Source organism: Pteropus medius, unplaced genomic scaffold, assembly GCF_902729225.1.
Source record: "Pteropus medius unplaced genomic scaffold, Ma_sr-lr_union100, whole genome shotgun sequence".
NCBI classification, from domain to species: Eukaryota; Metazoa; Chordata; class Mammalia; order Chiroptera; family Pteropodidae; genus Pteropus; species Pteropus medius.
This window is the reverse complement of record NW_024340700.1, coordinates 2,633,794-2,648,630: the sequence shown is the minus strand read 5'-3', so window position 1 is coordinate 2,648,630 and position 14,837 is coordinate 2,633,794. Positions and strand designations below refer to the sequence as shown.

The window sequence follows — 14,837 nt, the reverse complement described above, 5'->3', positions numbered from 1 at the left end:
TTTTTAAAGTAATCGACAGAAATATTTTTTAAGAGTAGGTATACTCTTTGTCTACTATATGCTATATAAACATTTTTGTCTTTTTACATTGTGTGAATTTTTGAAGTGCAGAGCATGTTCCTTCATATAAGGAGAGACTCGGTTTATATATTTTCAAAGCTCTCCCCACCACTTCCATTGCAATTTATATGAATTTCTGCTGATGCTTTTTCATTTAATAGTTTATTAAACTTTTTGTTATTTTTGTATTTATACAATTAATCCTTCTGGAATTCTTTTCATGGTACAATCCATGAAAGAAATGGTTGATGAGCTAGACTTGATTAAAATTAAAAACAAAACAAAACAAAAAGAACTTTTGTTCTACAAAAGACAGTGTCAAGATCATGATAAGACAAGCCACAGACTGGGAGAAAATATTTGCAGAAAACACATGTGATAAAGAACAAAATAAACAAAGAACTCTTAAAACTCAACACTAAAACCAAACAAACAAACAAACCAAAAAAAAAAAAAAAACAATTAACAAATGAGCCAGAGGAAATATACAAATGGCAAATAAATATTTGAAAAGATTCTTTACATCATTTGTCATCAGGGAAGTGCAAATTCAAGCAGCAAGGAGATACTATGCCTCACCTATTAGAATGGCCAAAATTGGGAACACCGATAAAACCAAATGCTGGCACGGATGTGCAACAGCAGAAACCCACACACTGCTGGCGGGCGTGCAAGGTGGTACAGCCACTTGAAAAGCAGTCTGATGGTTTCTTAAAGAGGAAATGCTCTTATGTGCGATTCAGCGATTACCCAAAGGAGTTGAAAACATGTTCATACAAAAGCCTGTACATAGATGGTTATCACAGCTTTATTCACATCTGTCAAAACTTGGAAGCGACCAAGATGCCCTTCAGCAGTTGAATGGATAAATAGACTGGTTCATCCAGATACTGGAATGCTGTTTATTCAGTGCTAAAAAGAAATGAGCTCTCAACCCATGAAAAAATATAGAGGAACCTGAAAATGCATATTACTAAATGAAAGTAGCCCATCTAAAAAGGCGGCGTACTGTGTCATTTCCGACTGTATGGCATCTTGAATAGGCAAAACCATGGAGGTAATAAAAATATCAGTGGTTGCCAGGGGTTGGAGGATAGGGCGGGATGAATCGTTAGCACACAGAGGATTTTTATGGTATGGAGATAACTCTGCACGATACCGTATTGGTGGATAAATGCCTCTGTGCATGGATTCCAACCTGTAGAATGGACCACTCCAAGAGTAAAACTTCATGTGAAATGTGGACTTTGGGTGATGACGACGTGTCAGTGTAGGTTCAGCGATGTAACAACTGTCCCATTCTGGTGGGGGATGTGATGATGGAGGCTGCTATGCTTGCGTGAGGGTAGCAGCTATGAGAAATCTCTGTGCCCCCTCTCAAGTTTGCTGCGAACCTAACACTGCTAAAAAAAATTGTCTTAATTAAAAAAAAAAAACTAACATTTATTTGCTAGTTTTGTTCATCTTAGTTTTCCTGCATGTGTATAGTTTAGAGGTAACTTTACAAATTACGTTTCAGTTCCTTTTCTAACGAGGAAATAAAATAAATGTGGAGAATGCAAGACACTATTAATGTATATAAAGCTCTCTTGCCTTTGCCCAGTTTTGTCTTGAGTGGAGTGTTTATGGCCATGTGTGCTGCCTGCAATAAAGAAAACAAATAAAAAGAAGCTTTAAATTCTACTTACCAAAAAAAAAAACAAGGACTTTTGAGGGGAAAAGTTTAGATTCCAAGTCTAAAGTCATTTAAAATGTTTTAAAGTTAGGATTTTTTTATTGTTCAATATTTCTCTTTGCTTGTAGCCAGAACCAAGTTATATGATCATTTTGTGAATCATTGCTACCGAAGGCATGTTTTTCTTGCCCCGCCTCCCCGCCCAGTCTGGACACTTTGAAGTCGCAGTAGCCGTGGTCCTCAGCCTCAGGCTGCAAGGGGAAGGTGACAGCATCGTTCTGCCAGCACTGGCTCCACAGAGGGGGGCTGTTTGCCAAATAAGCAGCACAGCAGAGTCAGTGACGGGAATGACAAGAGAAACAGAGTGAAGAGGAGGGTGAACGCTAACCAAGGACAGAGGGGAGGACGCTGAGTTTCCAGGAATACAGAAGCCTCTGGCCCCAAAGCCCCTGTCGACTTCCTGCCCCAGAGCAGGTCCCAGAGCCGAGTTTCCTTGTCCCTCCTCGCGTACATTCAGACAGCGCGTTCTTTCAGCCACTCGGACGCCTGCGGTGTTCAGGCCCTGTGCCAGGCACCGGCATGAAGTGCCCTCGGGTCATTTGCCCCCCTGGTGGCTCTGCTAGACAAGCGGGTGACGTCAGTACCACAGACCAGGGGCTTGGAAGGCGCTAAGCAGAGAGCAGGATAGAAGCAACGGGTGCCACGCAAACACCTCCCGCCCAGTCCTAGGGAATCAGGACGGCTCCCAGGGTTGGCGACATGGCACTGAGACCTGAGGACGGGAGGCGGTTTGAAAGGCAAAGTGAATGGTGGAGGCGGAAGGGGAGACAGTCCATGCAGAGGGACGTCGGTGCAAGGGACCAGAGGCAGCTGAGGAGGAGGTGTTCAGGTGACCATGGCAGGCCTGGGGCGGGGGGAGGGCGGGGAGGGCGGGGGGAGTGGAGAGGCGGTGACACAGGCGGGGTGGCAAGGCTTCACGGGCCCCGCCCGGGCCAGCATGCTTGATCTGGAGGACAGGTAACCAGAAGAGTGATACGATTAAGTCGGCCTTTTACGTTATTTAAGATCTATTGTTGATTAGAGTCAGTGTTTTGCACATTTAGAAATCAATGCGAAATAACTGCCAGCCTCTGGAAATCGCTTAGGAAATGCAGGGGACGCAGTTCCTCTTCGGATGGTGAGTCACTGTAAATTTTCAAAACTGTGACTCGTCTCCTCAGCTTCTTACAAATCATTACCAGCCAACAAATATCTGTCATGTTCCCTCTCCCAGAGGTCAGCGCGCGTAATTAGTGAAAAGTTACCAAAGGAAACACTCTTAACCACCAAATATTTATATCTTATTTATCTGAGAACAGAAGCTGGAAAGCTTTGCCTAAACATGAAACTAGCCAATGCCGTGGGTGCCTTTGTGTTCTTTCGAGCTGACACATCTTGAGAGCATGCGAAACCTTTAGCTCTAAAGGAAATAAAGAACAGTTCGAATAGTGAACATTGTCTTTAATAGTCCGGCCGAGCCTCTTATTCTCAGCCGATGACATCACATAAGTAGTTGCTGTTATGTTGCTGCTGGAGGGAAGTTAGGTCCCCAGACGTTGCTGGAATTGAGATGGAAATCCAGGCAAAGGTTGGACCACGTGGAGCAACTCACCAGGCAGCTGAGTGTCAGATCTCGGGAAAGGAGCAGGTGCTACGTCGTCGTGCGTAAGTCATTAATCAGATTCTCCTGAAATGGCCAATAATTCCTGGGATTAAGTGAGACGTCAGGAAAAGCTGCATCTTCTGGCCATTAGGGGCCTCTTAGCTCAGCTGGGACTCCATCCCCGGTGGAATAAATACAACTTTCACGGCTGTCCCTAAATTCCAGAAAGGATGGAGTCAGGACCTTTAATAGAGCAAGGTGATTGAGCACAAGCTGAGAACTGTTACCAACCATACTCAAAGCGTTTGATCCCCATATCCTCCAGTGATTCATTATCTTGGTCACAGCCTTTGGGGTAAAAGGTCTCTCCAAGATTCCAAAGGACAAAGAGGGAAACCTGTGTCTTCCAGTCTGAAAGATAACGTGAAAGTTTGCCTCGGAAGTTTATATGCACCGCTAAGTTAAACGATCAAAACCCTGTTTTGAAAATGTGATCTTTTAAAGTTGGTGACAAAGAAACAGTCATGGTGCCTGTTCTTTGCCATCACACCTCAGTCCTTTCTTTGGTCCAAGCGAGGAGCCACGTGATGGTTCGTGTGCAGGCTGTCGAAGCATGGGCAGGGCTCTGATGGGATGAGGTTAAGGCTCATGTGCTCGGAGAATCACAGATTCCCCATCATTTCTCTGTCCCGGCACCCCGAACTCCGGCGAATCTCTGAACCCCAGCTCAGGTGCTGGCTCGCCTTTGCTCCTGCGCTCGGGGCTCTGCTTCTCCGCCTAGAGAACTCGTACCTTTTAAAACCGAGTTCAAATTCCCCTTCGGTAGCAAAACCTTCTCATCATCCCCCGAGCTGCACGTGGCTCTCACCCATAGCCCAGAGCTGAGGTGTCCGTAGGCATCTGCCTGGTTTTATTGGGCACGAATGTTTGGTGAAGTGGTTTCCTGCTCCCGGCTCAGGACTTTTGTTTTGCCTTCGTCTCTCAGCCCCTGGTTGAGGGCTGAGCAAGGAGAAGATACAGCACTTCTTTATTCTTTAATGAGCGAACAGGGGCAGAAGCAAGTTCCTGGAAGCATGGTCATCACTTATGCAGATGACTCAATGAGCACCTGCGGCAGAGGCAGACCACAGCACGATGCTGTCGCTGGAGTCTGCCTCTCCATCTTTGTCCCCGTTCCCTCTGAGCTCTGGCTTGGTTCTCAGACACTTCTCTGGCTGTGGAGACAGCTGGGGAATTTTGTGTTCTCACTGACCTGGCCAGAGCCACCTGGCCATCCTGGGTGGGGGCCCCGAGTGTGTCTACGCAGTTGCTGGAGCCGGGAATCAGGACTGTCTTTCCTGTTTGAACAAAGCCAGCTCTGTAAAGACATGCATTTTATAAGCGCCGGTGATGACCCCAAACCTTCCAGTTTACTCTTCACGTATCTATCATTTGAAATGTATTCTTCAACAACCCCCGCACCCTTTTATCCTTAAATTAATAAATAGCACGTTACGGTCGAGGAGCGTTACAGTCAAATGAACTTGTGGTCTAGGCTCCTGGAGGAAGTCGGCATCCAGGTGGGAAGGGGGAGATGACCCTGGTCATGGCTGAAGCTTTTGGTTTGAAGTTAGACTTCTTAAAGGCTTGTGCCATTAAAAATTTCTTAAACGTTACTATCTGAAATTGAACGGAAATGTAGGAAGGACACATGGATCCATTTACACACATTCATGTTTCAAGTAGGATAAGATGATTCCTTTGGAGCGAGTTGAAAGTGCCTTTGTGGCGATTTAACAAGGGACTCTGTCTGGTGTCTCGGGGATCGTCCTGGGTTCGTGAGAATTTAAGACAGTTTTGTGTTGCAGAATCGTAATTGCTCATGAATGGGGGCCAGAAGTGCTTGAAATTTAGAATTTTTTAGATTTTCGAAAAATGATGCAATTCATACAGTTTAGCTCTGAAATATCCCCAGGAGTGTCTACACTCTGTCTTTTTTTTTTTTTAATAGTAATTTTGCAGTGAAAAGTATGAATAGTCACACTAAGATGGATAAATATAGGCTAGTTTATTTTAGATTTTGCCATAAATGAAATTTATGCCAAATTTAGAGGCAGAAATTAAAACTTGGGGTTTTTAGAGCCTTTTGGGTTTTAGAATTTCATTTTAATTTTTATTACCCTTATACCTTGGCTAGGGAACAGACCTGGTTTATACTTTTAAACTTTGGTCATAAGCTAAAATTATAAAAAATGCTTTTGAAGTCCAACAGCTGTATTAATATGAAATGGCAACGCTGTTAAAGCTGGCCCAGAAGTGACATTAGAAAGCTCTGCGCTTTCTGGATTAACATCTAAGACTTTCCGTCCCACTCCAAATGGCGCTTGGCTTGGTGTGTGCACGCAGGCCTGTGCACGCATGAGCATGTGTGTTTATATGTATGTATTGTATGTGTCTGTTGTTCACCAACAGAGGGCCAGGGTCAGGGTAGTCTTCTGAAGCCTTCAGCAGTGTCAGTGATGTGACACGCAGCAATGACCTTCTCTGCAAAGACATGGCTTTGCTTTCATGGTGGTACGCTGATTTTCTTTCCCCCCGATAAACTTAGCTCATCATCCAGAGGCCTTATTAACATCTGGTTACGAGAAAACAAACTCATCGAACATGAGAACAGACTCATTAACTTTTGAGGTTTTATTTGTCTAACTAGGTGTAAGCTGATTTTACAGCAGGCATTGTTAAATTAGCAGTCCCCCAGTGTGACCCAATCTAAGAAGTTGCATAGTTATTTTGCATCCAACCTTATATCATTCTTCCTGGATTTATGTAACAGAAAGTGAGTCTAGCGTTCTAGTATGAAGGCTCAGACACGCTAATAAAGTCACGGGATGAAGAGGCCATGGCGTGGCTCATTCATAGGCTTTACTTAGGTACCAGGCAGAGAATGTGGTGATTATTCTTTTTCATGTTTCGCTCAGAGAAAATTAAAACTATAGTATTAACATCGATAATGAAACTTCCAAATGGATAATAAGACTTATAATAAAACTAACAGTAGCTTCTTACAAAAGAACGTGCATCCAGCCAATGATGAATGTCAGGGCCTGCAGTGTCTGTTGTTAGCTATGGACAGAATTGTAGGTCCATGAGAGCCATTTGGACTGATCCTAAGTGACACATTGTGGTAACTGGGTCACCCTGAGGACCTTTTTGATGTAGACGTGAGATGCTTATTACTAATTTTCTCATAAATAGTGACAATGGCCTCTGTTCATCTTATTTGAAAATTTGGGTGGAAAATCTTTTGACAGGTTTATTTGAGTATAAATTTAATACACAGTGTAAATATTTATGTATCTTTAATAGATTTTAAAGAATGAGTATAAATGTATCATATTTTTTATGGTGGTTAATTAGAAGGCGTCCCACTAACGAAGAGGGAAAGTTGAAGAATTTGGGCTGTACCGACTGACTGCCTTTGCCTCGCAGTGGTGCACTGGTCACCTGCTGGTGGCTTTCAGATCTACCTTCCCGTCCCAATTCTGCTAGGTGTGTCCTGCTGGCCAAGGCAAACAGCAGCACCCAACTCCCCCTCCTGGCTCCGGGCTGGCTTTGACCAGTGAGGGTGGGGGATTGAGGGGAGGCGGGGGGCAGAGTGAAGGCAGAGCCAGGGCGTGTGCCCCCTTAGTCTTCAGGAGGCATCTCTGCAGTGGCCGCGTCTCATTCCTTCCTCCAGACAGCCCAGCTGCTGAGCCACCTCCAACCACTGTCCTCCAGCCCCAGACGACCAGGCCCTAACGCCGGTGACTCAGGGTGACTTCCTGCTGCTGTTTAGCTCCCGCTGTCATTGCAAGGGGACCCCAGTGTCGAAGCGCCGCAGCCCAACTACCTGGCATGGGCCCCGTTTTCCTAACTTGAGTCACCCATGCGGACGGCTGGTTAATTACTTCTTTAGCCCAAACCACAGACCCCCTGCGACCTTCCAGTAAAAATTGTGTGTCCTTTTTATTTTGCCAAGAGAAAGGTGTGTTTCCTTTGGTGTTGTTAACATTAACATGTAATGATTTGGAGAATAACAAGGAATTTAACTCTTCATAAAGACAGACACAGTTTCTTATTTGGAAAACAACATTGTGAACAATATCTATAAAAATTGTTAACTTTACGCAGTTCATAAAAGCTGTTAAAAGGCTCATGAGTGAAGAAGCCAGGTCTCACTGCTGATTTTTCAGGTTTGTGAACTAGATCGCACTTGGGACAAGCAGGGCTTCTGAGATGATAGTTTTGAGCGATTTTTGTCATAATCTGGAGTACATCCATTTGTGTTTGACATTGACTAATTGGCTTTTTGATCCTCGAAGTTTTTATACAGTTGAGTTTTGGTATTTGTCTAATTTTCACACGTTGCTGGTTTATTTTGCTTCTTTCCATACTTGTTAGTCTTTTCCCTTTTGCCTGTGGGAGACGCTGACAAGGACTCATGAGTCGGGTGGTGGGCAGGAGTGAGCGGGAAGGGGTGGCTCCCAGATGCCGCCAATGGTTGAATGGACATGTTCGTGGGTCTTTCCCCTCGCTGTCCTTTCGATTTTTACGGGTCTGATTCGGTTAGAGAATCAGGCCTCTACAATCTGAGATGACAGAACAGTTGAGTTTTGAGAAAACCCAAGAACTCAGTGAGAGGGAGCTAAAGGGTTGTAGCCTTGTCCACGGAAGTGGCAAAAATGGGAGTACGTTTCTATGGACTCAAAGAATGCAGCTCTGTTGGATTTAGGGTTTTCTTTTTAGTACTAATAAGGTAGAAAACACTTACGTAGCGTTTATCAGGGTCACATTATAAAGCCAAGTGCGTTTTTAAGGACTTATTCTGGGATGTTTTTCATTTTTTTGGAAGGAGTTTACACAAGCATTAAAAAATAAAACAGGCCAATTAGTATCATAGATTTTAGCTCTGTAGCTGATTATGGCTTCCCTGAGCTGCCTGCGTGGATCCAGTGGGGGCTTCAGCCCGGTCAGGCTGAAGGGGAATTCATTTGACTTCATAGGACTTAGTTTGTTGTTGTGTTGTTTGTGGATGAGTTATCTGTGAGCAGGCGTTTTTAGAGGGCGAGGTGGGCCCCTTGTGTCCCCGCAGTGAAGGACCCTGTGTTGCCTCCACCAGGATCGACAGCCATCCTCCCGCTGCTCCCACAGGTGACTGCTGCCCCAGTGGCATCGAGGTGACTCTGCTGGTCAAGCCCTCGCATCCCTGGGAACGAGAGTAATATCGCCTTGAGCGGTCTGGCCCTGGGGCATAACTGCTGTCACTGGCCCCCCGTTTGGTGCTTCCTGGGCCCCCGCGGGGATCAGACGGTGGCATGCCCCTAACGACTGGGTCTCACGCCGATGCCACGTTCTGCGTGGACTCCCGCGGAAGGTTTTCTGTCTGCGGCTTCCTTGATTTTTAAATCTGAACCATCAAGGGAGACAAAACACAGGTAGGCAGAATCCGCAGACGATTACTCCAAAAGAATCACGCAGCTGCTTGTGGCATGATAACCCTAGACAAGGAAGCTGAGATGCCCAAGGCAGAATTTCTCTACAAAGGTTCTTATTTCTGTTTAGTTTTGTTTTATAGTTTGTGTGTTTTGAATGCAGACTGGAAATATCAGAAAGGCTTTGAAAAGCCCAGTCCACCGATCACGTGGGACAGGAAAGGACCACAGCGCTGTGCTGGTCAGTCTGTAAGGGACGGTATTAGTTGTACCGGGAGACAGGTTCCCAGGAGTCTCTCACGTTTCTGCACATCTCGTGAGGGAAGCTCTGGCTCCTCGTTCGTTCTGGAAGTCCTTCCAGCATAATCACGATGACCTAATCGTGACGTCCGCACTGCTTTCTGCCCGGGCTCTGAGGCGTGCAGTCCGGTGTCTCGGAGCCAGTAGTCTCGTGTCTTCTGGCACCCACGAGGCCACACAGACCAACCTGTCCTCTCGCAAGCTGGGCGAAATCTCGGACCCGCCTCGGTTTCTGCGTGTTGCTCTAGTACTATAGAAGAACCTCCTTTCATAAAAATTGGAGACAATGAGACATGCATATTTGATATATAGAGTTAGTAATTTCTGTTTTAGCTTTATCACATCATGTGAATTAGTGGAATTTTCCAAATATCTATATCTTCTTATACCATTATCTGTAAACACCCACCCCACCTCAAAAGAAGGATTTTGGCTCTTATCTGCCTGAATTTTATCTGGTGTTAGAGCACTTTGTGATTTGTTAGCTGAACATCTAGTAGCTTTCTGCAAGCTAAGAAAAAATATAAATGCTATCTATCTATTTATCTGTATATGAAATACCTTCTCAATAGTCCAGCCAACTCAGCTATTTTGGAGGAATTACTTTGTGTTGTGAGTGAGGATTTTTTTTCATGTCTGCAAAAAGCAGTCACAGTTAGCTCGGTGTATTTCATAAGAGCGGGTCATGTCCTCCAAACTTTTCCTTTTGGTCATCAGGAATTGCTTTAACTCTCTTTCTCACTACCCTTGAACTGGCCTTGAAGGATCTGTAGCATTTCAAAAGATTGAGTAAAAAGTGTGGTATTCCATGTTAAAAAAAAAAGAATAAAAAAACCCAGTCAGTACGATTTGCATGCGGCTCTGGGAGGGAGCCTGGGCTCGTGGGCGGGGCCCCACAGACGACCCTGAACGGCCTCCCATCGGATGCAGCACAAACCGCCTGTTTCTGCGAGACTATGGGCTCCTGGGTCTGGGGGTGCGGAGGACTGCAGGCTGGTGGGTCGGCCACCACGCCCTGAGCCCCAGGCGGGGCAGCTTCTGGCTGACTAGCAATCTGACCATCTGGGATTGGTGAGAACCTTGTGGTTAGCAGCAGCCCAGGTTCCAAACACCTGTCCTTGGGACGCTTCTCTGTAAAATGGCACACTCCAGGTTTTGGGAGAGTGACATACTTTGCCTGAGGCATGGCCTCGTTGTCAGCTGCGGTGAGTGAGGTGCGCCACAGCTGCTGTCCCCTGAGAGTAAGCAGAGTTCACCCCTTTACCCAGCAGTGGTGGTGGGACCCAGCAGCTCTCCCAGCTGTGGTCCCCAGAGCAGCAGGAACGGGGTCACCTGTCGGCTCGGCTCGTTAGAAATGCAGATCCTGGCGCCAGGGTGGAACCTACTACCTAAAAAATCAGGGGTAGGGCCCAGCACTGCCTGGCCTAACAAGCGCCCCCCCAGGTGATGCTGAGGCTCCCTGTAGTTTGAGCACCCCCGGGAGCCGCTTGCTGTATCTCAGGTGAGGGGAGAATGAAGTTAGTTTGGTTACGAGCAGGGTAAGAAAGAAGAAGGCGGCACTTGTCAAATGAAGGGACACCGGTAGCACTTACTAAATAAGTCTACTGAGTTCTCATTTTAGAAATAATCGGATGCCTAACCTGTGCCAGACACTTTAGGGTACAACTTTGAATAAGACATGCCGCAAATATCTCAGGATCTAGCGTAGGGATCGACATTCTATGGCCTGCAGGCAAAATCGAATTTGCCACATGTTTTTAATAAAATTTTATTAGGGCATGGCGCATCCGCTCATTCGTATATTGCCCATGGCTGCTTTTTTAGGCTACAATGCAGAGTTGAGAAGTACGACAGAGACTAAATGGCCCACAAAGCCAAAAACATTTCATATCTGGAACTTTAATAAAAGTTTGTTGACACCAGGTCAAGTGTTTAAAGGGAAAAAACCACCTTCCATATTCCATGTAGTAACACACCCGTGGAGCTGAGGGGTACGCGTGGGCTGCAAGGGTTCTGTCATCCTGTGACCTATTTGTATAGAATTTTTGCAGCTGCAGAAAACTTAGCTTGTGGATGCTATTATCATGGAAGGCGTAGTAGAGACTGGCAGGAAGCAGAACGACTCCTGGCCACACATCTCGTTGAATGAAGGGAAGAAGAGGTGTGTGAACAAATATAGAACAAGGAAGAAGTGTAAAAAGAAAATTTTGGTTGAGAAGGGAGAATATTATTAATCAAAAGAATGTGACTCACCTGATAAGCTGAAATAAAGGCATGTGTACGGGACAAGGCTAGGGAAACGAGTTAACGAGGGGAGAGGTAACGATCTGAGTCCTAAACATCCTCAGCTGCCGGGCAGCGGGGTGGAGGCCCCGTCTCCCAGGGGATTCTGGGATGCTGAAAAAAGGCAGAGAAGCGGGCGGGGCTCTGGATCGGGCTGCGGGAGGCTCCATCTGCTCCTCCGTAAGTCTGTACGTACTCGCACGCTTGCTGATGCCCGGGGTCCTTACACTCCTTGCTCTGCCCTATGCCTTTGTGCTAACTGACCAACGACGTAGAGATGCCCTAACAACAAGCGCCGGGTTTCCCTTTAGGAAGCCTGGGTTACTGCCTGGCTTCACCTGTGATTGGCTTGGGGCAAAGCACTTCCTGGCTCAGGGGCTCCCTCCCCTCACTTGCCAGATATTGTTCCAGGCTTCCCCTGCATCCACACCGAGTTCTACTCGACTCACTCGTCACCGAGGAGCATGGCCGGGGGCACAGAGCATTTCCCCAGCTCCGTGGCCGAAAGAGAGTAAAAGGAAAGGCGAAGATGCTGGGTCCTCCTAAATGGGGTTGTTGGCTCGCTCGGCACAAGGACATTAGTGTCCCTGAAAGATTCGATGCTGATTTATTTCCAACTCATACCTAAGCTAGATCGCTTCTCTCACCCGAAGAGATGGTTTCCCGCGGAAAGGTTTGGAGGCGGGGAAATGGCCAGCCCCATTCCATGGCCTTGATACTGTTCCTCTTTCTTGCAGGAATTCTTCTTCAAATGTGGAGCACACCCGACCTCTGATGAGGAAACGTCGGTGGCTTTGAACCTGATCACAACAAATAGTCGTGATATCACCTGCATAACATGTATGGACGTCAGGTAAGGATCTGAGAACACTCTCAACACCTCATTCCCCAGCGGTCTGAGCCCTCCTCCGTGGTCTCCCCGACCTCCATGGTGTCCGTTGTACTTGGATGCTCCATCTCGGTATTTTGAATGTGATGAGACTTTAACAACGACAAATCCTTAGCTTAGTCAGTAGTCGCAGAGGATCCTAGGATATAAGCGAGATGACTTATCCAAAAATAGTGCCGGCTTAGGTTGATATTAAAATATAAACACGTGTATCGCTATCAGTAATTTCTAAAATAAATTAAAACGTGATGCTAATGTTAGGAATGCCGTAATTTACGAACACTGTTTATTTTTGGAGTATATGGCCCGTGATGTTCTATTTTAAAAGTGTGTTTTCTGTACACTCTGACTCTCCCTCACGTCCGTGTTCATACTGGCGCATCACATGTTTCATTCATACCCCCAAAATGAAAGCACCGAGCTAGTTTGGGACCTGGCTATTTCTCAGCGAATACAATAAAAGAAAGGAAATGTGGACGTAGTCTGTTAGAACAAAGGGGGAGACGACGGGGTTTGACTTACAGCTTGGGAGGCGAGGACAAAGTCGAAGAATTTGAGACCATTTAACATGCAGCGTAGACGGTTGAGAGTAGAATTTCTAGTCCTACTTTTTCCTTAATCGCATTTGAATAATTCCTACACTATTCAAATGAACAGAGGAAAAGAAAGTCGCTTTATTCCATATTTCACAGTTGGCCAGAAGCAAGTTGCAACTGAGAGGTCTCTGCCCTGATCTCAGAAAGAACTTGCAGTGAAATGCCGAAATGAATTCATGAATAAAGTCAAAGAAGTTTTCTGTTCCAGACTTTGAAGCAAAGACAGCTGTAGACCCTAGTCCTTTAGGTATCGTCTCTGCCTGGCCTTTGGGGCTGTACTGGGTGGCCTTTTAAAGCTGCTTTGAAGCTGTGATTTCATGATGAGCAGGTGTTAATACTCCCAACATCGTACTTTTATTCTTCAATAAATTTGAATAAAGACGTTGACTAACGGAAGCCTAAAAACGTTTCCGCTAAAGAATAAAAATGAGGCGTTTTCCTTCCGCTGCATATTTAGTCCTTACCGAGGTGGGGAACACCACGATAGTGCCTAAAATGCAGCGTTTCCGCCTCCCTTGGCAAGGCGAACCACTGCATATGGCTAATGCTTTCCACGTGCAAGGACAGCTGACTCTTTTGGTGTGTCAGGAAAAGAATTGGAAAGTGCTAAAAATGTGGGCTCGACTGCTCTGAAAACACTACGTAATTAAATCACTTTTCGATTTTTTTTTTCAGAGGAGAAATTCAAAACATTTTTTTTTCTGTAAGGCAGAATGCAGCCCCCAGCCAGTATTTTAAAACCTTCCATTAAAGTCGATAAGGTGGCGTTAAGATATGTAACGTTGATCGTATTATCAAATTATCTTACTGCGAGCATTTCCTCCATGTTTCTGCTGCTAGCTGTCACCTTTATATTAATAACTCACAGCATCTTGTGAGGGAAATGAGCCAACTCCCAGATACACAGGGAGATAATAACTGGAATAATAATACTGTCTTTTGCAATAAACACTTTTCCTATTACTTTTGAGGGATCTTATAAATAGAAGCTACTATGTTCGGTTAGATGTAAGTATGAACGTATAACCAACGCGTCACTGACAAAGGTCCCTTCTGTGAGGCAGCAGTGGAACGCCGTATACGTAAGACAGAGAAAGGGTTCTTTCTTCTGATGCTGACGGGCTCATGCACGGGGATGTCTTGAGAGCCCGCACGAGGCATCCCAGTACTCTACGCTGTGCTTTGCGAATTGCCGTGGGGATTTTTTTCTGCTAATGCTTTATTTATTTATTTTTTAATTTAGAAATAATTCACTCACAATCAAATTCAAACGATGTTAGAAAATTTTAGCCTTGATGGTCAGTAAGACTGTGTTTTAATTCTTTCCAGGGTCTTGAGCATACCCGAATATTTGCATGTGTACATGGGTGTGCGTGTGTGAGTGTGTGTGTGCGCGTGCGTGCACGCACATGTGCGCTACAGGTAACCGTATTGTATATATAGTTTTGAATCTGGCTTTTTCATTTAATATGGTATCATGATAAATTTCCCCTGCCGTGAAATATTCCATGAAAACAAGTTTGTTTGTTGTTCTAAATATGTACCGAAGATTTTGTCACGTGGGAATACTCTATTTAATCTTTTCTGTGCTGCTACTGATTTGAGCTATTTCTAATGCTTAAAAATGTATGTATTGAATTAAGTAAGGCTGAAGCCCCCACGCCTTACAGGGGTCGCCGACTGCAGGCTTCGACTCTGAGAACGGGGCATGGAAACCGGAGCAGACGGTCGGTGGCAAGGGGCACGTTCCAGGTCCTTGTCGCACCATGTGGGACGTGACCACCCGCGTATGAGAGGCTCCCGCTGGCACCCTCTCCGGTGCTGCGTTCACATTGTTAGTCTTGGCCCCATTTGCTAAAGGAAATTATATTTATTATTCCCATAGTTAAAAAAAAAATTCTTAAGCAAGTTCTAGCATTTCTCATTTATTTGCATTGTCTAT

General features: G+C 45.5%; 1 protein-coding gene across 4 annotated transcripts in view; it reads left to right on the top strand.

Annotated features, from left to right (window-relative positions):
- PRKN (parkin RBR E3 ubiquitin protein ligase) overlaps positions 1–14,837 on the top strand; it is a 1,016,620-nt gene that overhangs the window by 541,170 nt on the left and 460,613 nt on the right. For all 4 annotated transcript variants that reach the window (XM_039881217.1, XM_039881221.1, XM_039881234.1 and 1 more), the window contains one exon: positions 12,148–12,263. In XM_039881217.1, the coding sequence (XP_039737151.1) occupies positions 12,148–12,263 (116 nt within the window). The remainder of the gene's footprint in view (positions 1–12,147; positions 12,264–14,837) is intronic.